The sequence below is a fragment of the Thalassophryne amazonica genome, chromosome 1 (genome assembly GCF_902500255.1).
Source record: "Thalassophryne amazonica chromosome 1, fThaAma1.1, whole genome shotgun sequence".
Taxonomy (NCBI): Eukaryota; Metazoa; Chordata; class Actinopteri; order Batrachoidiformes; family Batrachoididae; genus Thalassophryne; species Thalassophryne amazonica.
This window is the reverse complement of record NC_047103.1, coordinates 134,297,359-134,325,253: the sequence shown is the minus strand read 5'-3', so window position 1 is coordinate 134,325,253 and position 27,895 is coordinate 134,297,359. Positions and strand designations below refer to the sequence as shown.

General features: G+C 40.3%; 1 protein-coding gene across 2 annotated transcripts in view; it reads right to left on the bottom strand.

Moving 5' to 3' along the window:
- LOC117514553 (OX-2 membrane glycoprotein-like) overlaps positions 1-27,740 on the bottom strand; it is a 51,042-nt gene extending 23,302 nt beyond the window's left edge. The window contains exons 1-3 of one of the 2 annotated variants that reach the window (XM_034175074.1): positions 27,622-27,740; positions 12,200-12,323; positions 2,778-3,107 (exon numbers count right to left, since the gene is read on the bottom strand). In XM_034175074.1, coding sequence (XP_034030965.1) covers positions 2,778-3,107; positions 12,200-12,284 — 415 coding nt within the window. In that variant the 5' untranslated portion in view covers positions 12,285-12,323; positions 27,622-27,740. Of the gene's footprint in view, positions 1-2,777; positions 3,108-12,199; positions 12,327-27,621 lie in introns of both variants that reach the window. The other variant, XM_034175081.1, reaches the window with a different exon arrangement.
- Between the last annotated feature and the right edge of the window lie 155 nt (positions 27,741-27,895).

Below are 27,895 nucleotides of genomic sequence, written 5' to 3'. Positions count from 1 at the left end.
GTGATATGACCCAACAGGCTCGGCTCCCACCTATGTGATTATTTCAATAACAAGCAAGACACACATGAATCACATACGTATCTGCTTAAGGCTTGGAATGTTCTTCATCTGGCAGTGATGTTATGTTTCCACATAGTTGCCTTTCCTTTTCACAGACTTACGCCAACTAGATGTGGGCGATACCGGGAATTTTGGTATTGATCCGATACCAAGTAAATAGAGACCCAGTATTGCCGATATCGATACCGATACTGATACTTTTTCATATTTAAGCTTCATAGATCCAAAGGATCCAAAAGACCTAGGATAGAATTTCGCCAAACACTGTACATGACAACAAAATCCTTTATTATCACAATCAACATTTTTGTTTAAAAAATATCACTCAATGCAACTTAAAACAAAATCTCCTGAGGTAGAGGGCTGACAAACCACAATACAAGGGTGTGCTGCTCCGTGTTGTGTGACACAGCGCAGCGCTGCTCTTACAGACAGAGAGTAGACTTTGATGAATCTGCGTGCGCAGCAGTCAGTGCGTGTGGGAGAGAAAAAACCTTGAGTATCGATCTTTTTACATGACGATTATTTAATATCAATACCAGCATTGGTATTGATATTATCGATATTAGGGTCAATCCACCCACCTCTAACGCCAAATCCGGACAAGTTTTTCAATCCCATAGTTGAAGAAATTGCGTGTCTTCTCTCTGCACCAGTGATGCATCAATGTGACAGCGTCCCTTCAGCTGTTCTTTCAACTTGGGATAAAGGAAACTGTGGAGTGTATGAGATCTGGAGTGTACAATGGGTGTGGTAAGATCTGAGCCTCTGCAATGCAGCTTGTGTTTGCCGACTTCAACATTGTCATGCTGAAGAATAACGTCTTTTCCAGGACAAACACCCTTCTAACATACACATAGCTTTTCCAAGTGTGCACATATCAATCGGAGTTGGCAGTGTTGCCTTGTTCCAAAAGTTCAGTGAGGACTATGCCATCGTACACACACGATGTAAATCTGTGGCTGGTTTGGAAGAAGAAGCTTGTATATGCCGATGTGACACAAAACAATAGAGAGAATAACGTAGATTGATGACAGCAGACTGAATAGACTATATGTTTCATCTATAAAATGAAAAGACGGATGAAGTGTTGCCATACCTTGCCTGTGCTTTTCTCCCATCATCATCATCATGGCTTTGCTTCACGAATGAAGATCTATTGAGTGTGTGGTCTACGTCGACCGTAGGCATGCATGAAGGCCAATGCGGGACAGGCAGGTCCAGTCGCAGCAGCTGCAGCAGAAGATCTGGTTTGGGTTTGTTGCTGAAGATTTGCAGTTCTTTCTCCTCTGCCTCTTGTTCTTTAAACTGGCCCTGCAAGAGTCTTCAAAGGAGGAGACATCCTGGTGGATAGTATGATGCCAGACTTTGCAGTTTGCAGCAAGGGTTGACCAAAGGCGGTAATTGATGTGACAGTCACCAAGGAACTTTTTCAAGGAGTCCTTGTATCTCTTCTTTGGTGCCCCTCTGTTGCGGTGTCCAGTTTGGCGTACAGAATGATCTTAGGTAGATGATGGTTCTCCATTCAGATGAAGACAGCTGAAAATCGCAAAGTGTATACTGGGCCTAAACCAGGGGAGTTCCTACATGCGCAGTTACAGAGTTGTGGGACTTTGCGAATGTTTAAACATAGATCATAAAATAATGTAATGCAATATTACCCTGTTCAAGGTATGTACACATAGTCAGGTCTATGACCATACTTCAAAACATTCTCGGCCTCGCTGTGCTGAAGAAGAATACCCGGAGGCTAAAGATGTGACCTTCTTTGGTGAATTGATAGTGAAGGTTGAACAACAATGGACCAAGTCAGAAGGCAAAAGAGACTGTGTTGAAAAATAATGCAAGAACAAGCTTTCCACTGTGATATTTTCTAAGTGAGACCAGGAACCTTTTGAATTACGTTTCAAACTGCATGTGCCATGGAGTTTGTACATGTCAAGATCAGGACAGGTTAAGATACATAGCAGGTAGCTCAGGCTACCATTATGTGGACCTGAGTTAGATACCTGTCCGTGTCCTTGGATAAGACACTTCATCTTCATTGCCCCAGTTCATCCAGCTGTAAATCATGCCACATTGGACTGGGAAGTAACCTGTGTCAGGATATTGTCCCATCTTGACGAAGCCATAGAATCTCATCTGGAATCCATAACTAAGCACCAGCACCCATGAGCCTCAGGGCCTATATAAGACTTACTACTACTAGAAGGACAGGTCAGATTAAGGAACACAGCAGGTAGCTAAGTAGGCTACCAATATGTTGACCTGGCTTTGTTTCTCAGTCACACTCCCTGTATACTTTCTTGGACAAGAGACTTCATCTGCATTGTCCAACTCCACCCAGCTGTAAATGGGTGGAATGGCTGGGCAAGTAACCTGTGATGGACTGGTGTGCACGCCAAGGGGAGTCATAGATTCACATGAGTTTCACGCTGCAGAATTGGTGACACCAGTGCTAATGGGCCTTGAGGTCTATACAGAACTTTCTTCTTCTTTTATGCAACAGGTCAAGGTGAAAGTCAATGGTAAGTACATTGTAACATGGACTAAAGCTGCCATGTGATTTTGCCGCTGTATTTACAACAACCAGTTTTGTCTTTTTAAAATCATAATTAATTAATAAAAAAGCGCTACATTTGCAATACCCCCTTGATGGTATTTGTCCAGCACAGATGACCTGAAGTACAACCAGTACTCCCTGTCACCAGACTCACCATACACAGAGAGGCAGGCAGCAGCACTTCTGGTGCCATCAGGGTAGGTGTGGAACTCACAGGTGTAGCAGGCCTCATCCTTTGTCCTGACTTGTTGGATGGTCAGCTGGGTGTCGCCCAAGGTTTGACTCAGTCTCACCCGTTCCCGGAAGGGATCCTCTATGATTGGGTGTGCATTCTTGGCATAGGAGGCTACAGTGACAGTGTCGCCCTGCTCAGCCCTTTTCCTCCACAGTACCTGAACCACCCTATCTGGAAGACTGTACTGGCACGACAGCGTTGCAGGGTTCCCGCTCACTGCTGTTTTGTTGCCTTCCAGGTTCACTTTACCTGAGACAAACAGAGAAGAGTGTTACAAAACTTGCTAGAAATATTGGTCAATACCCGTTGACACTCCATGTAAAGAAAGAGGCACATAAGCAGGTTCATTCATTCTCTGCCACTTATTTGGGTCCAGGTCGCAGTTGCAGTAAACCAAGCAGCTCATCCCACACTTCCCTATCCTTGGCCAAGTTCCTCTAATGCTTCACAGGTGATCCAGAGGCATTCCCAAGCCAGCTGAGAAATATGATTCCACCAGCATGTCATGGGTCTTCCCTGTCGACAACTCCCAGTTGGATGTGCCTTGAAGACCGCCTTTGGGAGCCGACCAGAGGGCATCCTCGCTAGATTCCCGAACCACCTCAACTGGCTCCTTTTGATGCTCCAGAAAATTGAACATCTCACTCTGTCCCAGAGTGTATGCCCAGATACACAACGGAGGAATCTAATTTCTGCCACTTGTATTCGCAACCTTATTCTTTCAATCATTAACCAACATTCCTGACCATAGGTGAGAACAGGAGCATAAATTGACTGGTAAATTGAGAGCCTCGTCTTCTAGCTCACCTCTTACTTCACCACAATGATCCAGTACAGCATAAGTAAAACATGAGATTACTCCACTGATCTCACACTACAACTTACCACCACTTGTGAAAAAGTGGAGGTATGGAAACTCCTCCACTTGGGGCAATAACTCTCCCCTGACCCAGAAGCAGGCTGATTTTTCAAATCATTTTCCCAGTATTTCTTAAATGATTATCAAACTCATCCAAAAATTAATTTCCTGGAAGAAATAAAAAGGGTAAAATGCTTTAAACATATTCCAGAATACTGACTAAATGTGTATTCTAATCCAATTAAATTTTTTCCACGAATTTGATTGGTTAATCTTGTGAGATTTCAGACCATAAAATATCGCATGGACAGTGGCAAAATATTAAAACTGTTTCACAATTCACATGTTCCTCCGCCCCCCGACTGTGTTGCTGCGCAGGTGTCAACAATGATGTTGTCACCTGAGATCAACAGAAACTAGTGCAGCGACAACAATCTTGAAATGTGTGGAGGTAATGGATTTAACTGGATTGATTGATGGATTTACCGTGGATTTAACTCAATGCAGCTGACAAGATGGAGAAATCTGTGGGTCTGCTCATAGAATTTCCAGTTTGGCATGAAGACGCTGTTGTGACAGTAAGCTTTGATGAGCCGACCGCACCCTTTCAGAACGATTCGCCGACCGAATTACTTACAGAAAAATAAACTGTGCAAATGATGGAATTGGATTAGAATGGGAATAACCCTGTTGTGTTTAATGATTTGCGGACGTTCATGCTGGATTTTATGGTTGCAAATAGCTGTTTTACCGGCGACCATAATCCAGCATGAACGTCCGCAAATCATTAGACACAACAGGGTTATTCCCTAATTATAAACATACTGGTCTTTGGGTGAATCTCTTTAGTATTTGAATAACCATCTGAGTGGATGTTAGATGTTTGTGAGCTATAAATTCATTTCTGGTCATTAACTTAATGAGCATAATTAACCCTTAACTGCTTGGCCTCCAGTCCAGGGGGAGACATAGACTCTCACCCACTTCATACTACAGAATCTGAAGATAAACACTGACACCAGTGGTCCTCAGGACCTACAGTAGTGTTCAGAATAATAGTAGTGCTATGTGACTAAAAAGATTAATCCAGGTTTTGAGTATATTTCTTATTGTTACATGGGAAACAAGGTACCAGTAGATTCAGTAGGTTCTCACAAATCCAACAAGACCAAGCATTCATGATATGCACACTCTTAAGGCTATGAAATTGGGCTATTAGTAAAAAAGTAGAAAAGGGGGTGTTCACAATAATAGTAGTGTGGCATTCAGTCAGTGAGTTCGTCAATTTTGTGGAACAAACAGGTGTGAATCAGGTGTCCCCTATTTAAGGATGAAGCCAGCACCTGTTGAACATGTTTTTCTCTTTGAAAGCCTGAGGAAAATGGGACGTTCAAGACATTGTTCAGAAGAACAGCGTAGTGTGATTAAAAAGTTGATTGGAGAGGGGAAAACTTATATGCAGGTGCAAAAAATTATAGGCTGTTCATCTACAATGATCTCCAATGCTTTAAAATGGACAAAAAAAATCCAGAGATGTGTGGAAGAAAACGGAAAACAACCATCAAAATGGATAGAAGAATAACCAGAATGGCAAAGGCTTACCCACTGATCAGCTCCAGGATGATCAAAGACACTCTGGAGTTACCTGTAAGTGCTGTGACAGTTAGAAGACACCTGTGTGAAGCTAATTTATTTGCAAGAATCCCCTGCAAAGTCCCTCTGTTAAATAAAAGACGTGCAGAAGAGGTTACAATTTGCCAAAAAAAACACATCAACTGGCCTAAAGAGAAATGGAGGAATATTTTGTGGACTGATGAGAGTAAAATTGTTCTTTTTGGGTCAAGGGCCACAGACAGTTTGTGAGACGACCCCCAAACTCTGAATTCAAGCCACAGTTCACAGTGAAGACAGTGAAGCATGGTGGTGCAATCATCATGATATGGGCATGTTTCTCCTACTATGGTGTTGGGCCTATATATTGCATACCAGGTATCATGGATCAGTTTGTATATGTCAAAATACTTGAAGAGGTCATGTTGCCTTATGCTGAAGAGGACATGCCCTTGAAATGGGTGTTTCAACAAGACAATGACCCCAAGCACACTAGTAAACGAGCAAAATCTTGGTTCCAAACCAACAAAATTAATGCCTCGCAGATGTGAAGAAATCATGAAAACTGTGGTTATACAACTAAATACTAGTTTAGTGATTCACAGGATTGCTAAAAAAGCAGTTTGAACATAATAGTTTTGAGTTTGGAGCATCAACAGCAGATGCTACTATTATTGTGAACACCCCCTTTTCTACTTTTTTACTAATAGCCCAATTTCATAGCTTTAAGAGTGTGCATATCATGAATGCTTGGTCTTGTCGGATTTGTGACAATCTACTGAATCTACTGGTACTTTGTTTCCCATGTAACAATAAGAAATATACTCAAAACCTGGATTAATCTTTTTAGTCACATAGCACTACTATTATTCTGAACACTACCGTTAAAGGGCTTACATCAGTGATATAGGATCATGTTTGGAGATTTTTAAACCAAACTGAAACCCTTTATGGGTACAAGTTGGTACTGCATCTTAAAATCTGGACTCTCACTGCTGTTGGTGATCAGAGCTCTCAAGTTGAGATATGCTCAAGTAGTTATTTTCCACCAAATCTTGTCTTGCAGGTCATTCCAGTGGAATGCTATGCATTAGCATGACAGCGTGACAGCTCGGCGTGAGACTTGAGAGGGCCATTTTAAAGTGTGAGTCTCACTCCGAATGAGTGAGACTTGAGAGCTCTGAGTGATGCAGGTGGTGTCTTCCTCCACCCTGCTCGGAAACACATCAAAGATGCAGCAATAAAACCCCTTTCACACCAGGTCCGCTTCGAGTTGCTTCATGCGGCGTCATGACAATGCAGGAATGTCTGCGTCAGGTGTACGCAGCAGGGGGGCAGAGAGGAGGTGAGGACGCAGATGAGGACCTGCAGACAGACTCTGCTGCAGCCAGTCTGTGTGCCTTCTGATTTCTCTTCTAGTTTCTATAAGTCTTGTGCTGAGCTGCAGGTCTGCACTCTGAGTTCTGTGTGCCCTCTTCATCAGCCTGCACCCTCTTGATGGTGATGTAGCGGTGTTATTTTGGGAGGCAGTGAGCTCTACATCATGCTGCCATTTGTTGGCATGGACCAACATGCCTGGTTCATGTGCCAGCAGAACATGGCTGTGCTTACTGAACCACCAAACCTGCATGTTTTTTATTGTGATGTTAGTGCCAAGTGTGAAGGGGGGGACCCCCCGCTGCCCAGCACTCAGAATGGTAGGAACCATGACCGAAACAACACTGCCACTGATGTTTTGACAGACTGAACATTTAAAAATTCAGATAAAACAAACACCTTCTGAGACCAATGGCAAGAAGTGGTGTGTTAAAACTAATTTTTAAATAAACACTGACCTCCTCCAAGGTACAATATGTTCTTCAGCATATTAGCCCCAACCTGTATTTCAGTGCTTTCAACAGGACAACAGGCAAGCAGCTTGGTAGAAGACAACTGTTCTGATTATTTATTAAAAAGTGGAAGAAACACAAGATGACTGTCAATCTCCCTCGGTCTGGGATTCCATGCAAGATCTCACTTTGTGGGGTAAGGATGATTCTGAGAAAGCTCAGAACTATACAGAAGGACCTGGTCAATGACCTGAAGAGAGCTGGGACCGTTATGAACACACACCTGCACACAGCCAAGTGATCCTTCCAGCCCCGTGCGTGTGTACAGCGTGCACATGCACCACTGGACACCTTTGGTGATAGTTTGCAGCAGTCCCACCATGCGTCAGATGCAGCCTTTCCAGCAAACAATTTCTTTTTTCTTTTTTGCTCACTTCAGGAACACAACACAACTCTGTACACCATAATGATACAATTCCATGTCACACCTCCTACAGAGTTCAGATGGTGATCAGGTAATAATATGCACATTACAGCAGTAAGATCCATTCAGCTCCGCTCCTGACGTGCACTATGATGTATTAATGCGCATGAGACCATGGAGAGGTGCAGCGTCACATAGTACTTTCGGTTTGATTGCGCGCTGTTCACACCCACTGAACATGATGAATGTGTGCCACATACATGTTATTACATATCAACATTTCCTTTATTCTCCCAGGCTGGGGTCCAGTGGAGGTGGACATCAGTGGCACAACATGTCAACAGGCTTTGCTGTGACTGATCGATCTCAGAGCTCAATCAACCACAATCAGATCATTTCAGATGCTGTTTTGATGCCGTCAGAATATGTAGACTGCGATTAGATGATGCAAAAACTGCACATAGACCGCCGCCAGATGTGCATCTTGATGGCACCAAGAGTGTTTTGAACATGTGCAACACACTCGGAAGAGCTGAGTGAATGGGACCATGTTTAGGGAAATGGCAAATGTTTTGTAATGTCTTACAATCTTTTATTGTTCTGAACTTGACAGTTTAAAAGCCCTTATATCATTTTCTGTACATGACTGATACTTTGAAATGTGGGTATGAAAAACAATAGCTGCTTCAAAAAGGATACAAAATTTCAAAAACCTACATGAAATATTTACTTCAGAAAGGATAAAATGTGTCATAACAATGACTGAAAGAATGACTGAAATACTAAATACTTCAGTCAAGGATAAAATGTTTTGAAAGAATAAACGGTTTTGTTCAGGATAACATTTTGAATCATCCAATGAAACAAGGGGTACATAATTCAAAAACCAAAATGAAACAGCTGCTTCAGAAGAAGATGTAATGATTGAAAAATCTAAATGAAATACCTGCTTTAGAAAGAATGCAATATTTCAAAAGAATAAATGATAGAATTCCTTCAGCAAATTTTTTTTAATGTTTTGAAACACTAAATGCTTCACTCAAGCATAAAGTGTTTTGCATCTTTTCTTCTATATAGTGAAAGAAAGGATACAAATGATAAAACTCTAAACAAAATAGCTGCTTCAAAACATGATGCAGATACAATTTCAAAAACCCAGATGAAACAGTCGCTTCATAAAGAATGCACTGTTTCAACAGTGAATGAAAGAATTGCTTCAGAAAATTATAAAATATTTTGAAACACAAAATGATTCAGTCGGGGATAAAATTTCGATGCCCTGTATGAAACAAGGGCTGCGTATCAAAAACCTAGATGGAGCAGTTGCTTTCTAAAGAATGCAATATTTTAAAACACTCAATGAAATAACTGTTTCAGAAATGGATACAATGTTTCGAAATGTTTCTTAAGTTGATGCTTCATTTAGCTTTCATTAAGGTTTTTGAAATATGTTTTGAAATGATAATTAAAATAATTCCATTGCTTGTGTGTTCACGGCCACAGACAGATCACAGAACCTTGATTCAAGGATTCAAAAGAATTTTATTGTCACATGCACAAAGGAACATGTTCCCTGCACAATGAAATGTGTCTACTGCATTTAACCCATCCTAATTGCCAGTTAGGAGCAGAAGTCGCCATTAGGCGCCTGGGGACCAGCTCCAGATGTACATCCCTGCCTTGGTCAACAGCAGGGCTGAGCAAACCAAGGCCGACCCATAACAAACGACACACACATAACACACAACATAAGCTGGCCCGGTACATAAACACATATAAAAAGCACGCACGAGGTAAGGAAGAGAAAAAAACCCTCATAGCCGCTGCGTTACACAGCAGCAATGAGGGAAAAAAAAAAACCCTCAGCACAGAAAAACAATAATCACACAGACAAACAAAGATGCAGGACGACAACCGAGATTTGAAAGATTTGATGATCTGATGTCACACAACAATATTCTATAAGCACTTTCCATGTTTTTTCCATGTTAATGTGGGGTGACTCTGGTCCCCCCAGCCTCAGTGACACTTTGACACTCAGCTCTAAATGTAATGGAACTCACTGACTATGGTGTATTTAATGAACAGCAAGGATTCTCCCCTTCAAAAATTATCTCTTGGCTATACCCCTAATTCTTTATGAAGACTTTTACATCAGAAAATCCATTTTTACAGACTTCAAAGACTAACCCCTTTCCACTTACAGTTGTATGCAGAAATTTGGGCACCCCTGATAATTTTCATGATATTCCTTTATAAATCATTAGTTGTCTGGATCAGAAATTTCAGTTAAGTATATCATATAGCACACAAACACACTCATATTTGAGAAGTGAAATGAAGTTTCTAGTATTTACAGAAAGTGTGCAAACAAAATTGGGCAGGTGCATAAATTTGGGCACACTTGTCATTTTATTGATTTGAATACATTTAGCACTAATTATTGGAAAACAAAATTGGTTTGGTAAGCTCATTGACCCTTGACCTCCTTACACAAGTGAATCCAATCATGAGAAAGGGTATTTAAAGTGGCTATTTGCAAATGTTACCCTCTTTGCATCTCTTCTAATGAGTGGCAACATGGGAGCCTCTAAACAACTCTCAAATGACCTGAAGATTGTTCAACATCATGGTTTAGGGGAAGGATACAAAAGCTATCTCAGAGATTTCAGCTGTCACTTTCCACTGCGAGGAACATAGTGAGGAAATGGAAGACCACAGGCACAGTACTAGTTAAGGCCCGAAGTGGCAGGCCAAGAAAAATCTCAGATAGGCTGAAGCGAAGGATGGTGGGAACAGTCTTGGTCAACCCACAGACCAGCTCCAAAGACCTACAATATGATCTTGCTGCAGACAGTGTCTCTGTGCATCATTCAACTATACAGCGCATTTTTCACAAGGAAATGCTGTATGATGCTGTAATGCAGAGGAAGCCTTTTCAGCGTACATGCCATAAACAGAGTTGCTTAAGGTATGCTAAAGCATATTTGGACAAGCCAGCTTCATTTTGGAATAAGGTGCTGTGGACTGATGAAAATAAATTGAGTTATTGGGACATAACAAGGGTCGGTATGAATGGCAGAAAATAAATACAGCATTCCAAGATAAACACTTGCTACCTACAGTGTTGGGAAAGTGTAGGAACACGGACCCACAACAGGGGGCGCAAATGAACGGACAATGGAGTAAGTCAAAATAACAACGCTTTACTGTTGTGAATGTGCACAACGAATACAACCAATTACAGAAATGGACAAAAGTCAATACACAAAGGTGTCATGTGGGCAGGCTCGAAGATAGGAGATGCCTCTCCAAGGTAAGACCGGAACCACACGGCTTCCTCCGCCACAGGACCCCGGGAATACTGGAGCCGCCAAGTCCCGAACTCCCAGGTGGCCACTGCCTCCGCGTGTCGGACCTGGTACTGCTGGCGAGGGAAAAAGAACAGTTAGATGGGGGCGCGTTTGCACCCAGAACTCCGAACGGCAGGAAAGGTACCTCCACCTCTCGTTGGAACAGTAAACCAATAACTAGCTCAGTCAAAACTGTGTACTCAGTAGGCTTTGATATGTTACCTCTCTGGTAGAAACGATATCTCGGCAATGAGGTGGAGATGCCGTCCTGCTGATATACCCCACTGATGATTGCCGTCAGCTGTCTCAGGTGATGGGTGACAGCTGTCACCGAGGCTGCTCCCGTGAGGCGGCGGCGCCCTCTGGTGCCTGGAGCCTGCACTCCAGGCAGGGCGCCCTCTGGTGATGGTGGGCCAGCAGTACCTCCTCTTCAGCGGCCCACACAACATACAGTAAAATTTGGAGGTGGTTCCATCATGCTGTGGGGCTGTGTGGCCAGTGCAGGTACTGGGAATCTTGTTAAAGTTGAGGGTTATATGGATTCCAGTCAATATCAGCAGATTCTTGAGAACAATGTTCAAGAATCAGTGACAAATTGAAGTTGCGCTGAGCTGGATCTTTCAACTTGACAAAGACCCTAGATACTGCTCAAAATGTGCTAAGGCATTCATGCAGAACAAGTACAACGTTCTGGAATGGCCATCTCAGTCCCCAGACCTGAATATTATTGAAAATCTGTGGTGTGATTCTAAGCGGGCTGTCCATGCTCGGAAATCAACAAACCTGACTGAACTGGAGATGTCTTGTAAAGAAGAATGGTCCAAAATACCTTCACCCAGAATCCAGACCCTCATTGGAAGCTATAGGAAGCATTTAGAGGCTGTTATTTCTGCAAAAGGAGGATCTACTAAATATCGATCTATTTTTTCTGCTGGGCTGCCCAAATTTATGCACCTGCCTAATTTTGTTTAAAGAACTATTACACACTTTCTGTAAATCCTAGAAACTTCATTTCACTTCTCAAATATCACTGTGTTTGTCTGCTATATGATATATTTAACTGAAATTGCTGATCCAAACAACCAATGATTTATAAAGGAAAATCATGGAAATCATCAGGGGTGTCCAAACTTTTACATACAACTGTACAATGTACTTCTATTTTGAACACAATGACCGTCAAAGTAACTCTAGTGCTTGCTTGTTTTGAGATAAAACACCAGTGGCTTCACATCAGTGGAGGCAACAGAAGGTGCTAATGGTACCTTGTGTTGTGGGGATTATGGTTCCTGTTATCCAGAGCAGCAGACACAGTTGCAGGGCAGATCCACATTTCACCCACTGAAGCATGGTGACCAACTCCCACAGCAACCCACAATCACATCTAGTCTGGAAACACAGTCAGAAACAGAAAAGAAAATCATTATGTGCCCTTGGGCAAGGTCCTTAATCCCCTAGTTGCTCCCAGTGTGTAGTGAGAACCTTGAATGGCTGTACCCTGACATCGGTATGTGAGTGTGTTTGTGTGAATGGGTAAATGTGAGGCATAATTATAAAGTGCTTTGAGCGTCTGATACAGATGAAAAAGTGCTATATAAATGGTGTCCATTTATTTATCATTTACAACCCCTGGCAAAAATTATGGAATCACCGGCCTAGGAGGATGTTCATTCAGTTGTTTAATTTTGTAGAAAAAAAGCAGATCACAGACATGACACAAAACTAAAGTCATTTCAAATGGCAACTTTCTGGCTTTAAGAAACACCATAAGAAATCAAGAAAAAAAAGATTGTGGCAGTCAGTAACGGTTACTTTTTTAGACCAAGCAAAGGAAAAAAATATGGAATCACTCAATTCTGAGGAAAAAATTATGGAATCACCCTGTAAATTTTCATCCCCCAAATTAACACCTGCATCAAATCAGATCTGCTCATTGACAATGACCCTATGCCATGACATTGACACTATGTGTCTTTTTGCAAGGAATGTTTTTGCAGTTTTTGCTCTATGGCAAGATGCATTATCATCTTGAAAAATGATTTCATCATCCCCAAACATCCTTTCAATTGTCCAAAATATCAACATAAACTTGTGCATTTATTGATGATGTAATGACAGCCATCTCCCCAGTGCCTTTACCTGACATGCAGCCCCATATCATCAATGACTGTGGAAATTTACATGTTCTCTTCAGGCAGTCATCTTTATAAATGTCATTGGAAAGGCACCAAACAAAAGTTCCAGCATCATCACCTTGCCCATGTTGTGTGGGCCGCTGAAGAGGAGGTACTGCTGGCCCACCACCACCAGAGGGCGCCCTGCCTGGAGTGCGGGCTCCAGGCACCAGAGGGCGCCGCCGCCCCACAGGAGCAGCCTCGGTAACAGCTGTCACCCATCACCTGAGACAGCTGACGGCAATTATCACTGGGGTATATCAGCAGGACGGCATCTCCACCTCATCGCCGAGATATCTTTTCTACCAGAGAGGTAACGTATCAAAGCTACGGAGTGTATCTTTTTGGATTTGTGCTTAGTTTGTGGATTACTGTTCCAACGAGAGGTGGAGGTAACTTCCCTGCTGTTCGGAGTCCTGGGTGCAAACGCGCCCCATCTAACTGTCCTTTGTTCCTCGCCAGCAGTACCAGGTCCGACACGCGGAGGCAGTGGCCACCTGGGAGTTCGGGACTTGGCGGCTCCGGTATTCCCGGGGTCCTGTGGCGGAGGAAGCCGTGTGGTTCCGGTCTTACCTTGGAGAGGCGTCTCCTATCTTCGAGCCTGCCCACACGACACTTTTGTGAATTGACTGTAGTCCATTGCTGTGATTGGTTGTATTCGTTGTGCACATTCACAACAGTAAAGCTTGTTATTTTGACTTACTCCATTGTCCGTTCATTTGCGCCCCCTGTTGTGGGTCCGTGTTCCTACACTTTCCCAACAGCCCAATGCAGATTCGAGATTCATCACTGAATATGACTTTCATCCAGTCATCCACAGTCCACAATTGCTTTTCTTTAGCCCATTGTAACCTTGTTTTTTTCTGTTTAGGTGTTAATGATGCCTTTCATTTAGCTTTTCTGTATGTAAATCCCATTTCCTTTAGGCGGTTTCTTACAGTTCGGTCACAGACGTTGACTCCAGTTTCCTCCCATTCGTTCCTCATTTGTTTTGTTGTACATTTTTCGATTTTTGAGACATATTGCTTTAAGTTTTCTGTCTTGACGCTTTGATGTCTTCCTTGGTCTACCAGTATGTTTGCCTTTAACAACCTTCCCATGTTGTTTGTATTTGGTCTTCAGTTTAGACACAGCTGACTGTGAACAACCAACATCTTTTGCAACATTGCGTGATGATTTACTCTCTTTTAAGAGTTTGATAATCCTCTCCTTTGTTTCAATTGACATCTCTCGTGTTGGAGCCATGATTCATGTCAGTCCACTTGGTGCAACAGCTCTCCAAGGTGTGCTCCTTTTTAGATGCAGACTAACGAGCAGATCTGATATGATGCAGGTGTTAGTTTTGGGGATGAAAATTTACAGGGTGATTCCATAATTTTTTCCTCAGAATTGAGTGATTCCATATTTTTTTCCTCTGCTTGGTCTAAAAAAGTAACCATTACTGACTGGCACAATCTTTTTTTTCTTGATTTCTTATAGTGTTTCTTAAAGCCAGAAAGTTGCCATTTGAAATGACTTTAGTTTTGTGTCATGTCTGTGATCTGCTTTTTTCTACAAAATTAAAAAAACTGAATGAACATCCTCCGAGGCCAGTGATTCCATAATTTTTGCCAGGGGTTGTAGAAAAAAAATGTGCACAAGTTTTAATTTATTTAAGACTAGCTGGGGTACCCGGCACTGCCCGAGTTAACCTGTTTTAGACATAGGCCAAATGCCAATCATTTTAATCAAAACAATTGCACAACATTTGTTTTTGTAATGCTGATGTCTTACAAATGTAATATTTAATGGACTAAAGCTTGTCCAGCAGAACTATAAGAGGTGGACTCCCCAAACTAAGTGGAAATACTTGGTTAAAAGACAAACACATTTGAAGTCCTTCATGCAGACTGTTTTGCAATCAAATTCATAACAAAATTACACACAAAAGATAGGTAACAGTAAATGTAAATATCAGTGAATCAAAATTGAGGTAGTGGTGTATTTCAGTGTTTTTACATTGCAATTTTACAAACATAAAATGGCTTTAAACAGCAAATGTAAATATTAGAATGGAGAAATATTTCTTCATGAAATTCACTTAGTGTTTTCTGACCATTAGTTTTGAAGAGCCTCTTGATAGACAATGTTCCTTGTCATGCCACCTGGCGAGTGGATGTACAGCTCTTCTGGGTTACCAACCCTGGAGCAGCTGACATACAACTGGCCGTGGGAGAACACAGGCTCTGCCAGATTCCGTCCAACCACCTTAAGGGACTGTCCCTGAGCCTTGTTGATGGACATTGCACAGCTGGCTTTGACTGGGAACTACAGACACCTGAACTCAAATGAAATGTCTGATGGGATAAGTGGTATCCTTGGTATAAAGACATCTTCTCCCTTGGCCTTGCCTATCATTACTAACTTTGAGCACCAAGCTGTGTGGTGGGAGGTCTGCTGGTGCCAGGCTGTTAAGGAATTCAACTGGGTAGTTAACCACCTCATCTGGATCGGGCACTGTGTCAATTGACATGTAGCTGGAAGCCTGTCCTGGAAGCTGGGCCAGAAGCTTAGCATTGATGTCATCCACTGCCAAGTTCTTTGGAGCAAGGATAGCACGCTCGCTCAGCCAGTTGTGGTTCTGGTAGTTAAGGTGGAGGTTTGGAAAGACTTTGACCACCAACTCACATATGTCATGAACAGTGTGACCAAAGGGCAGCTTGACCTGCTCATCCAGAGTGTCAGGTTGGCCAGTAATCATAAAAGATAAATAGATAAAGAGAATAGATTAAAGCATTAAATTATTGGTTGCCCAGTAACCATAAAGAATTAAAGTGAAAGTTCTTTTTGTCTAAGATTTCTAGCAATAATGATTAAAGCAGAATTAATTAAAGTGAAAGTTCTTTTTGTCTAAGATTTCTAGCAATAATGATTAAAGCAGGTGCTGGAATTAGAATTCTGACCGGTTTATAATTTTTGTACTCAGGCTTTCGTGATGACTGTCGCGATCCTGCCCTTGATGGGCTTCCTGTCATGAATTTTTCATTGATCTTGGCTTTCTTGTTCTGTACATCTGTATTTGTATTCCTGCCATGTTCATGTTTTCATTGGTTTGGTTTTCTGTTCATCATTCATGTATTGTGTAGTTTTGTCTTAGTAGCTGTTTTGCCATATTTTCATTAATAGTTACCTTAGTCACTTCAGTCTTAGTTTGGTTCTGTTTATTTCATTTCTTGTGTTATGCTTTAGTCTGACCTTTTCTGTGACTTTTAGTTTTGTCTCTGATTTTGTTTTCAGTTTATCACTTAGTTTTCTGTTTAGTCATTTTAGGCATTATCTGTTATTCTGTAGTCTGTAGGTTGTTTTGCCATTTTGTTCTTGTTAGTTTTTATACTTTATCCACAGTCAGTTCCATTCTAGTTTTGTCTTAGTCTTCTATTTTCTGGCTGTCTGTTCACTTTAACATTTACTAGTTTTGGGGTCATTTCTTTCCGTTGGCATCTTATGATGTTTAGTTGTTTTTTTCTCTGTTTTCTTTTGTCTCTGTCTCTTTGCACTTGTCTCTGTATTTTGTCATTTCTGTTTTTCTTCATCAGGATTACCTTTTGGTTTTTGCTATTAAGTATTTTTGCACTTAGTCACGCCCACCTGAACTTTTCTGTTTCTTCTGTTTGCCACGCCCCCTTCCTGATTCTTCCTACACACATGCTCTCACTTTTCTCATTTTCTCCTTGATTATTTAAACCCTCTGTTTTCACTTAAGCCCCGCCAGTTCGTTGATTTTCACAGTCCTCGTACCAGCCTTTTTCATAGCTCTGCCTAGTCTTGCCGTGTACTGACCCAGCTCTGTTTTTTAGACCTTGTCTTGCTTCTGACCACGTACTTTGCCTGTGTAAAAGATCTGAGCCTGCCTTTTTGATGACGCCTTTGCCTGCCGACTATCTTTGCCTCTGCATCATTGACTGTCTAACTGTGTACCGAATCCAAGCTCGTTTTGACCGATAAAGCCTTTCAATTTCAACTCCATTGTCTGTGAGTTTTTTGCATTTGGGTCCCACAACCTTCTGTGCCACATCACCTTGAGTTCCTGACAATGACATCAAATAACCATAAAAGATAAATTGATAAAGAGAATAGATTAAAGCATTAAATTATTGGTTGCCCAGAACTTTTTAAAAAATGGTGCCAGTTTGTTCCCCATGTCATGAGGATTCAGAATTTATATAGTTTTTAGGGCTACATATTATAGTTTGGGAGTTTATCCCAGACAGACAGACAGACAGACACACAGACGTAGCCCTTTATGTATATAGATTTTTTTTTTTTAATAATATACTCAACATTAAACATACATGCTCAATTAATGTGTTCAAGGTTTATTGTTTATTTATTTGGCTCCCCATTATCTACAGCTGAGCTGCAGCTATTCTTCCTGGGATCCACACAAATCAACAAACACAATATACAGAAATCAAAAATACATTCAAAAATATATAAAATGAGAAATAATTTAAAAAAAAGGGGGAAAAAATAAAACCAAAACAATCAACTTCCCATCAAATTAATCTTCACATCTCCTCAATTCATATATACAAAAAAACTTATTTATAAATGATGAAAAATTAAACCCAGATTGCTTATTATGTCCACAAATGTCATTTTAGAAGTACCTTAAAAGAACATTCATTTGAAATGAGTTTGATGCATTGCGGTAATGAATTCCATTCCTTCATACCCCTAAATATGACAGTGTTCTTTATGGCATTAGTCCTGGCTGCAGGTGGTGTAACGTTTCCCGCCACAGCATGTCTGGTTATGTATGCATGATTTTCTGAACTGAAAGAGAAATTCATAAACAAAATACATGGTAACTTAGTGATAATAATCTTTCTGGTAAAAGTTATCAGTGAGTATAAAAGTCTATCTTTAACTAATATCCAGTTTAAATTTTTATGCATTGTAATAATACTTGTCCTATAACTGCAGTCGAGTGCTATACGAGCAGACTTATTTTGAATAATCTGTAATTTATTTATCATCTCCCCAGAGGCATTTGACCAAACAGTTGTGCAATAATCCCGGTATACTAATAATAATGCTTTAACCCCTTAACGCCTGAATTTATATAGCTGTATATATAAAAAAATGTTTTGTGTGTGTTTGCCTTTAAGTAGATGGTAAATAATGTTGAGATTATTAATTTCACTTTTGCACAAAAAATAAGTCGTAATTTTGGTATTTTGGTAATAATTTATGTTATAATGTTATAATAATAATACTAGTATGTTGCAAATATGCGACAACAGGCATACTGGTCAATTTGGTATGTTGCATATTTGAGTCAAATATTGTAGCATATATGCGACAATAGGCGTTAAGGGGTTAATAGCATAATTCAAAGTTGAACAACTTAAACACTTCGCATGCCCTCATAATCAATAAATCCCTGCCCATTTTTACAGAAATATCATTTATATGTTTTTCCATGATAATTTTGAGTCTACCATTACACCCAGCAGCTTAGTCTCATGTACTTGATTTATTCTCATATTATTATTTTTAATGTTTAATACGGGATTTTTCAAAATAACACGACTGGAACAATAATCATGCAGTTAGTCTTTACTGTGTTTAACACTAGCTTATTGGACATTACCCAGTCAACTACCTTGTGCAATTCCATATTTAAAACAGCTTCCAAGTCACTGTGTGAGCATGCTGATGTATAAATGGTTGAATCATCTGCATACATTACTACACAAACTTTATCAAAGATATATGGTAAATCATTTGTGAAAATTGTAAATATTAGCGGACCGAGGCAAGTCCCTTGTGGCACACCACATACTACACTCCTGGTGCCAGAAAAGCTGCCATTAAAAAACAATGGCATGTGAAAGGTCAGATTATGGTTTTTAACTCTGAAGTGCACCAAACATGACACACATATGAAGGTGGGTTGTGAAATGGCCCAGGTGACATCACATTTGCCAAATGTCAACAATTGGAGTAAAGGTCATTAGGGTCAAAGGTCAGATTTCCACAGCTCTTACTGTTTTCATACCCACAGGTACTTTTACCTAGTAGTAGTAAGTTCAAACTGGGAACCAAATTCTTGGGTGTGTTTTCTGTCACAGATCTATGTTGTACGGTCTATTTCTACTTCAGAAAAAGAACAGATCAAAGAAATCACTGCCAGTCAGACAGATATTGCTGTGACATTCATGTATGTGAGAAGTGTATGTAAACATCTGATCACAACTCTATGATTCAAATGTTTGTGTTGTGCGTGTTTACTGTATTGACTTGTCCTCAGCGCATTTAGATGCTGTGAGCAATGACGTTATTGGTTTAGCATTTTAAAATCATTCAGAGATTAAAAATCTTTCTTCAGAACTTCAGGACTTCAGAAAATGTGATCTGATGCCTTTGCTTTTAAATGCACGAGGGATCAGAGGCAGAATCCTTTATTTTTACCACAGTAAGGCAACACAACAGCTGCTGCTGACTTATTCCAGAACCATCACCTGAGGTCTTGTGTGGGTTTACGTGATAATCTTGAGCACGCCCGCTGTCCTCATAAACCTGTAATCATGTGGCAACAGTGTGAGCCACTGTGTTGTCTAGACAGCATCAAGCCAGAGATTTCAGAATCAGTTCCTCCCAAACTTAACCTCAAAGAGCAGCCACACGGTGACGCAAGACATAATGAGATGTTTAAAATGCATGTGAGGAGCAGCGCACACTCTTATTGCACATTATTATCACTTTAAGAATGGGTTTCATGAACTTTACATCAAGTGTGCAATCATATATAAAGTACCATTTAAAAGTTACATCTGTTTTACTTAAAGTATGTAAAGAGGTCACAGCAAAATAAATAAAGAGTTATGGAGTGACACTGAATTTTTTTTTAATGTACCCAAAACAAAATTTTAAATTGAACTAACACATTGCCCGTGTGGATCCACAGGCTCTAGATTGGGTAATGTTTATATCATAGGTAGCTGACATTTTTCAAGGGTGGTAATAAATTATGCAAAGTTTCTATAATGAGTTGGAATGCCATGTGAGTCTAGAATATTTTTAGAAAGTTAGAGCACAAAAAAAAGAAAGAAACTTAGAACACAACAGTTTTTAGAGGAAGAACTAAACCCTTTTATTTCCTGTTAATTACAAAATTTTCATTTCATTGTCATTTTACTCTCTTCATGTATTTATAAATTGTTTAGCTTCTTATTATCATATACACACTATTATTATTATTAGTACTAGTAGTATTATCAGTATGATTATCATTTCATTTTCTTTTTACTACTATTTTGTCATTTGATTTTTTAAATGAACCACAGTAGAAATAAGTGTTTTCACTTACTTGTGTCATCCATGTATTTTTAATGTATTTACAGTTATATATGTACTTACACTGAACTTACTAAATCCAATCACGCAGCACGCATGAATACACGTACACAGACTTGACTTCGCTTTTAATATAGAGATTCACCACAATCCAGATCGGATTTGGAAGTTTAACACTGGATCCCTTCTTACAACTCAACTTTACATGTTCAATGGGACTAGTGGCTTTGAATCAGGAACCTTCAGCTTTGGAAACAAGTGCCCAAAGTGCTTGGCCACTGTACTACCTGAAGGAAAGCAGCAGATTGATGCCTCTGTAATCTGTTTTTCATATCCTGAATATAAAAGGTGCAAACAGCAGGGATCAAACATAAATAGTGATTTGAAGAGAGTGAGTCAAGTGGTCATACTGAGAAAGAGGAACCATCAGCCAGCAGACCCACCAGCTCCAGACCTCACACCTTCATGGCTCTTATTTGCTTTTTTACAATGCCAACCATCTGGATCCAAACATGCTGCCTTGCTCCTGTTGGGCAACTTCTGTACTACAAAAAAAAGCTGCTGATGTCGAACCACATGCGCTCACTGTGTGCAGACCATAACTTCTTTATCAAGTAATGCTCAAAGGTAAACACAGAGATGTTTATATTAAAAAGACCAGTGTCAATCTGGTGACATCTCATATTTCTATAAGGGTAATTTTATAATAAGATGAGAAAAAAATACTCTCTGGCCAACATAACATTACTGGGTGGCTCGATAATATGTTCGAAATCAATAATAAAAATTATAAGTGGTTGGCTGGTGGTTGGCTCTCACTGCGGTATTGTATCACTTCCTGTTCCGGAGCACAGCGGTGTTTTGCTGTATCTGTTAGCTGTTTAATCTGCGCAGTTAGATTGATCTAGTTAACTAGATAACGATTTGTTTCACAGTGTAATCTTCACGTACCTTAACTAAAGCACTCCCTCTGCTGAATCACCTCTAAATTATTTACACATTATTCACTGCGTGTTTTTAGGAATCCGCTAGCTTAGCGCAGCTACTAGCTCTTAGCCGGTTTAGCATGGCGGCTTCTCCTGTCTCTCCCGCACTCTTCTGCTCTGGGTGTGAAATGTTTAGTTATTCCTCGGCCTCCTTTAGCAGTAATGGTACTTGTAATAAGTGTAGCTTATTCGTAGCTTTGGAGGCCAGGCTGGGCGAATTGGAGACTCGGCTCCGCACCTTGGAAAATCCTACAGCTAGCCAGGCCCCTGTAGTCGGTGCGGACCAAGGTAGCTTAGCCGCCGTTAGTTCCCTCCCGGCAGATCCCGAGCAGCCGGGAAAGCAGGCCGACTGGGTGACTGTGAGGAGGAAGCGTAGTCCTAAACAGAAGCCCCGTGTACACCGCCAACCCGTTCACATCTCTAACCGTTTTTCCCCACTCGGCGACACACCCGCCGAGGATCAAACTGGTTATTGGCGACTCTGTTTTGAGAAATGTGAAGTTAGCGACACCAGCAACCATAGTTAATTGTCTTCCGGGGGCCAGAGCAGGCGACATTGAAGGAAATTTGAAACTGCTGGCTAAGGTTAAGCGTAAATTTGGTAAGATTGTAATTCACGTCGGCAGTAATGACACCCGGTTACGCCAATCGGAGGTCACTAAAATTAATATTGAATCGGTGTGTAACTTTGCAAAAACAATGTCGGACTCTGTAGTTTTCTCTGGGCCCATCCCCAATCGAACCGGGAGTGACATGTTTAGCCGCATGTTCTCCTTGAATTGCTGGCTGTCTGAGTGGTGTCCAAAAAATGACGTGGGCTTCATAGATAATTGGCAAAGCTTCTGGGGAAAACCTGGTCTTGTTAGGAGAGACGGCATCCATCCCACTTTGGATGGAGCAGCTCTCATTTCTAGAAATCTGGCCAATTTTCTTAAATCCTCCAAACCGTGACTATCCAGGGTTGGGACCAGGAAGCAGAGTTGTAGTCTTACACACCTCTCTGCAGCTTCTCTCCCCCTGCCATCCCCTCATTACCCCATCCCCGTAGAGACGGTGCCTGCTCTCAGACCACCAACAACCAGTAAAAATCTATTTAAGCATAAAAATTCAAAAAGAAAAAATAATATAGCACCTTCAACTGCACCACAGACTAAAACAGTTAAATGTGGTCTATTAAACATTAGATCTCTCTCTTCTAAGTCTTTGTTAGTAAATGATATAATAATGGATCAACATATTGATTTATTCTGCCTTACAGAAACCTGGTTACAGCAGGATGAATATGTTAGTTTAAATGAGTCAACACTCCCGAGTCACACTAACTGCCAGAATGCTCGTAGCATGGGCTGAGGCGGAGGATTAGCAGCAATCTTCCACTCCAGCTTATTAATTAATCAAAAACCCAGACAGAGCTTTAATTCATTTGAAAGCTTGTCTCTTAGTCTTGTCCATCCAAATTGGAAGTACCAAAAACCAGTTTTATTTGTTGTTATCTATCGTCCTCCTGGTCGTTACTGTGAGTTTCTCTGTGAATTTTTGGACCTTTTGTCTGACTTAGTGCTTAGCTCAGATAAGATAATTATAGTGGGCAATTTTAACATCCACACAGATGCTGAGAATGACAGCCTCAACACTGCATTTAATCTATTGTTAGACTCGATTGGCTTTGCTCAAAATGTAAATGAGTCCACCCACCACTTTAATCATACCTTAGATCTTGTTCTGACTTATGGTATGGAAATTGAAGACTTAACAGTATTCCCTGAAAACCCCCTTCTGTCTGATCATTTCTTAATAACATTTACATTTACTCTGATGGACTACCCAGTAGTGGGGAATAAGTTTCATTACAGTAGAAGTCTTTCAGAAAGCGCTGTAACTAGGTTTAAGGATTTGATTCCTTCTTTATGTTCTCCAATGCCATATAACAACACAGTGCAGAGTAGCTACCTAAACTCTGTGAGTGAGATAGATTATCTCATCAATAGTTTTATATCCTCATTGAGGACAACTTTGGATGCTGTAGCTCCTCTGAAAAAGAGAGCCTTAAATCAGAAGTGCCTGACTCCGTGGTATAACTCACAAACTCGCAGCTTAAAGCAGATAACCCGTAAGTTGGAGAGGAAATGGCGTCTCACTAATTTAGATCTTCACTTAGCCTGGAAAAAGAGTCTGTTGCTCTATAAAAAAGCCCTCCGTAAAGCTAGGACATCTTACTACTCATCACTAATTGAAGAAAATAAGAACAACCCCAGGTTTCTTTTCAGCACTGTAGCCAGGCTGACAAAGAGTCAGAGCTCTATTGAGCCGAGTATTCCTTTAACTTTAACTAGTAATGACTTCATGACTTTCTTTGCTAATAAAATTTTAACTATTAGAGAAAAAATTACTCATAACCACCCCAAAGACATATCGTTCTCTTTGGCTGCTTTCAGTGATGCCGGTATTTGGTTAGACTCTTTCTCTCCGATTGTTCTGTCTGAGTTATTTTCATTAGTTACTTCCTCCAAACCATCAACATGTCTATTAGACCCCATTCCTACCAGGCTGCTCAAGGAAGCCCTACCATTAATTAATGCTTCGATCTTAAATATGATCAATCTGTCTTTATTAGTTGGCTATGTACCACAGGCTTTTAAGGTGGCAGTAATTAAACCATTACTTAAAAAGCCATCACTTGACCCAGCTATCTTAGCTAATTATAGGCCAATCTCCAACCTTCCTTTTTGCTCAAAAATTCTTGAAAGGGTAGTTGTAAAACAGCTAACTGATCATCTGCAGAGGAATGGTCTATTTGAAGAGTTTCAGTCAGGGTTTAGAATTCATCATAGTACAGAAACAGCATTAGTTAAGGTTACAAATGATCTTCTTATGGCCTCAGACAGTGGACTCATCTCTGTGCTTGTTCTGTTAGACCTCAGTGCTGCTTTTGATACTGTTGACCATAAAATTTTATTACAGAGATTAGAGCATGCCATAGGTATTAAAGGCACTGCGCTGCGGTGGTTTGAATCATATTTATCTAATAGATTACAATTTGTTCATGTAAATGGGGAATCTTCTTCACAGACTAAGGTTAATTATGGAGTTCCACAAGGTTCTGTGCTAGGACCAATTTTATTCACTTTATACATGCTTCCCTTAGGCAGTATTATTAGACAGCATTGCTTAGATTTTCATTGTTACGCAGATGATACTCAGCTTTATCTATCCATGAAGCCAGAGGACACACACCAATTAGCTAAACTGCAGGATTGTCTTACAGACATAAAGACATGGATGACCTCTAATTTCCTGCTTTTAAACTCAGATAAAACTGAAGTTATTGTACTTGGCCCCACAAATCTTAGAAACATGGTGTCTAACCAGATCCTTACTCTGGATGGCATTATCCTGATCTCTAGTAATACTGTGAGAAATCTTGGAGTCATTTTTGATCAGGATATGTCATTCAGTGCGCATATTAAACAAATATGTAGGACTGCTTTTTTGCATTTGCGCAATATCTCTAAAATTAGAAAGGTCTTGTCTTAGAGTGATGCTGAAAAACTAATTCATGCATTTATTTCCTCTAGGCTGGACTATTGTAATTCATTATTATCAGGTTGTCCTAAAAGTTCCCTGAAAAGCCTTCAGTTAATTCAAATGCTGCAGCTAGAATACTGACAGGGACTAGAAGGAGAGAGCATATCTCACCCATATTGGCCTCTCTTCATTGGCTTCCTGTTAATTCTAGAATAGAATTTAAAATTCTTCTTCTTACTTATAAGGTTTTGAATAATCAGGTCCCATCTTATCTTAGGGACCTCATAGTACCATATCACCCCAATAGAGCGCTTCACTCTCAGACTGCAGGCTTACTTGTAGTTCCTAGGGTTTGTAAGAGTAGAATGGGAGGCAGAGCCTTCAGCTTTCAGGCTCCTCTCCTGTGGAACCAGCTCCCAATTCGGATCAGGGAGACAGACACCCTCTCTACTTTTAAGATTAGGCTTAAAACTTTCCTTTTTGCTAAAGCTTATAGTTAGGGCTGGATCATGTGACCCTGAACCATCCCTTAGTTATGTCGCTATAGACTTAGACTGCTGGGAAGTTCCCATGATGCACTGAGTGTTTCTTTCTCTTTTTGCTCTGTATGCACCACTCTGCATTTAATCATTAGTGATTGATCTCTGCTCCCCTCCACAACATGTCTTTTTCCTGGTTCTCTCCCTCAGCCCCAACCAGTCCCAGCAGAAGACTGCCCCTCCCTGAGCCTGGTTCTGCTGGAGGTTTCTTCCTGTTAAAAGGGAGTTTTTCCTTCCCACTGTCGCCAAGTGCTTGCTCACAGGGGGTCGTTTTTACAGTTGGGGTTTTTCTGTAATTATTGTATGGCTTTGCCTTGCAATATGAAGCGCCTTGGGGCAACTGTTTGTTGTGATTTGGCGCTATATAAATGAAATTGATTTGATTTGATTTGATAAGAAATAATGGAGATTTCTTTTGAAACAATTTTTTCTATGATTGACTTATATTCCATTATATTTATAACTCCTTCACAGTTGTAATGGTGTCTTGGTGATTTTCCTCATGAGTCTCCTTCAGGGATGGTCACACAGGATTTTTTTTTTTTTACTCTGACCTGCTCGATACTGATACAGTTTACATATCTAAACTAAATGGGCATTCAGAGACTTCATATCTCTGCCAAGATGAGAGTTAATGTAAAGCCCCAAGCCAAATTCCAATCTTTAGTCCACTCTCGTGAACCCCTCCTATCCAAAAATACAGTTTTGTCCACGAGATCAGAATATGACCTGAATATGGATCAAAGTACACATATGGATAAACAACCATGGGATCCTTGACACTCACTATTGATTCTAATTGTTATCATGTGATTCTGATCTTTGTTACTTATGGAACCTCTTTGATCCTGATGACTGGCCCCTTAATACTAAACTTTAACACTAATCTTTGGTCCTGAATTCATCTTTGATCCTGACTTCTGATCCTAATTCCTGAGCTTAGATCCTGATCACTGATTGCTTTGATCTTGTAACCCAGATGAGACTGAGGTCACAATTGATTCAAATTAAAAGGAATATATAAATAGATAGATGGACTCTGAATGAAATCTGTGTAAATCATGTTTACTTTCCCAATAATTCAATATACATTAAAGGTTTACTCGGTGGGTGTGACAAGTAAAATGGTGTAAAGTTGCAGATTTTTTTTTTTACCTAAATGAGTATGTTAACTTTTTTTTAATATGTGAAATATTATTATTATTATTATTATTATTATTATTATCAGGAGCACACTACAAAATGTACCATCACAGTTGGTTGAATTATGCACAGTACTATGTTAGAACTTATACCATATGAGAGATGAAAGTAACAAAAATACATGTTACAAATGGGGAGATTAGAATGCATTTGAATTTAAAAAATGGTGCTGTAAAGAGCAAGTGAAATACAAAAACTGAGTAATTAATTATCCAGTAATTAGATGAATTTAATCATTTTCCCTGTACACTCATTATTTACATGAAAAAAAAAAAAATTGTCATTCCAAACAAGTGTACTCAGTGCTTTTACTTGATAAAAATATATTCTTTTCATGTGGCTGTTTCATGCAATTAAAGAAATGGACTTTATTTAATCACTTTTTAAACAATTATTCAGTTACAGACTGATCATTAACATTTATTTTGTTATGAACTGAGCAGTAAACCTGCAGAAACCGGTTTCTTCTTTTTTGTGTTTTATTTACTTATTTATTTAAGAATATGACATTTTGGTCTTTACAACTGTCATGCTTTTTTTTATTAAATTGAAAAAAAAAATAGTTTGGTATAAAGAAGTTGTGAGGACGCGGAGGTGGGGAGAAAGTGGTTAGTGTGCTTGGTTACAGTGCAGAAGGTTGCTGGTTCAAACCCCATCCCTGCCACATTTCTCCATGTAATGTGGAGTTGTGTCTGGAAGGCCATCCGGTGTAAAACTTGTGCCAAATCAACATGCAGATCCACCTTGGATCTGCTGTGGGGTCTCTGAGTGAATACAACAACGGAGCAGCTGAAGGGCCTTAATGTTTGGAGAAGTTATCAAAACTCTGCATGTAGCAAACATTTTAAGTTAATCAGTTTAACTCACATCTTGTGTCTAATTTAAGTTTTTTTAGAATGACAAAAGACACCTAACTTACCTGTTTAGTGTCCAGTAAAAGTAGTGTGCTCCCAGTATGAGAGGTCAGTCAGCCTGTGTTAAATATGAAAACAACCAGGAGCAGAGTAATCCACAGCTCACACATCAGATCAGTGTGCTGTCTGGACTGATCTGACAGAGAGAGAGAGAGAGAGAGAGAGAGAGAGAGAGAGAGAGAGAGAGAGAGAGAGAGAGAGAGAGAGAGAGAGAGAGCGCCCTCCTGTGGTCATGTTGGACTGTGGCTGTTCTCATACTTACAGTGTCAAGACAACAAA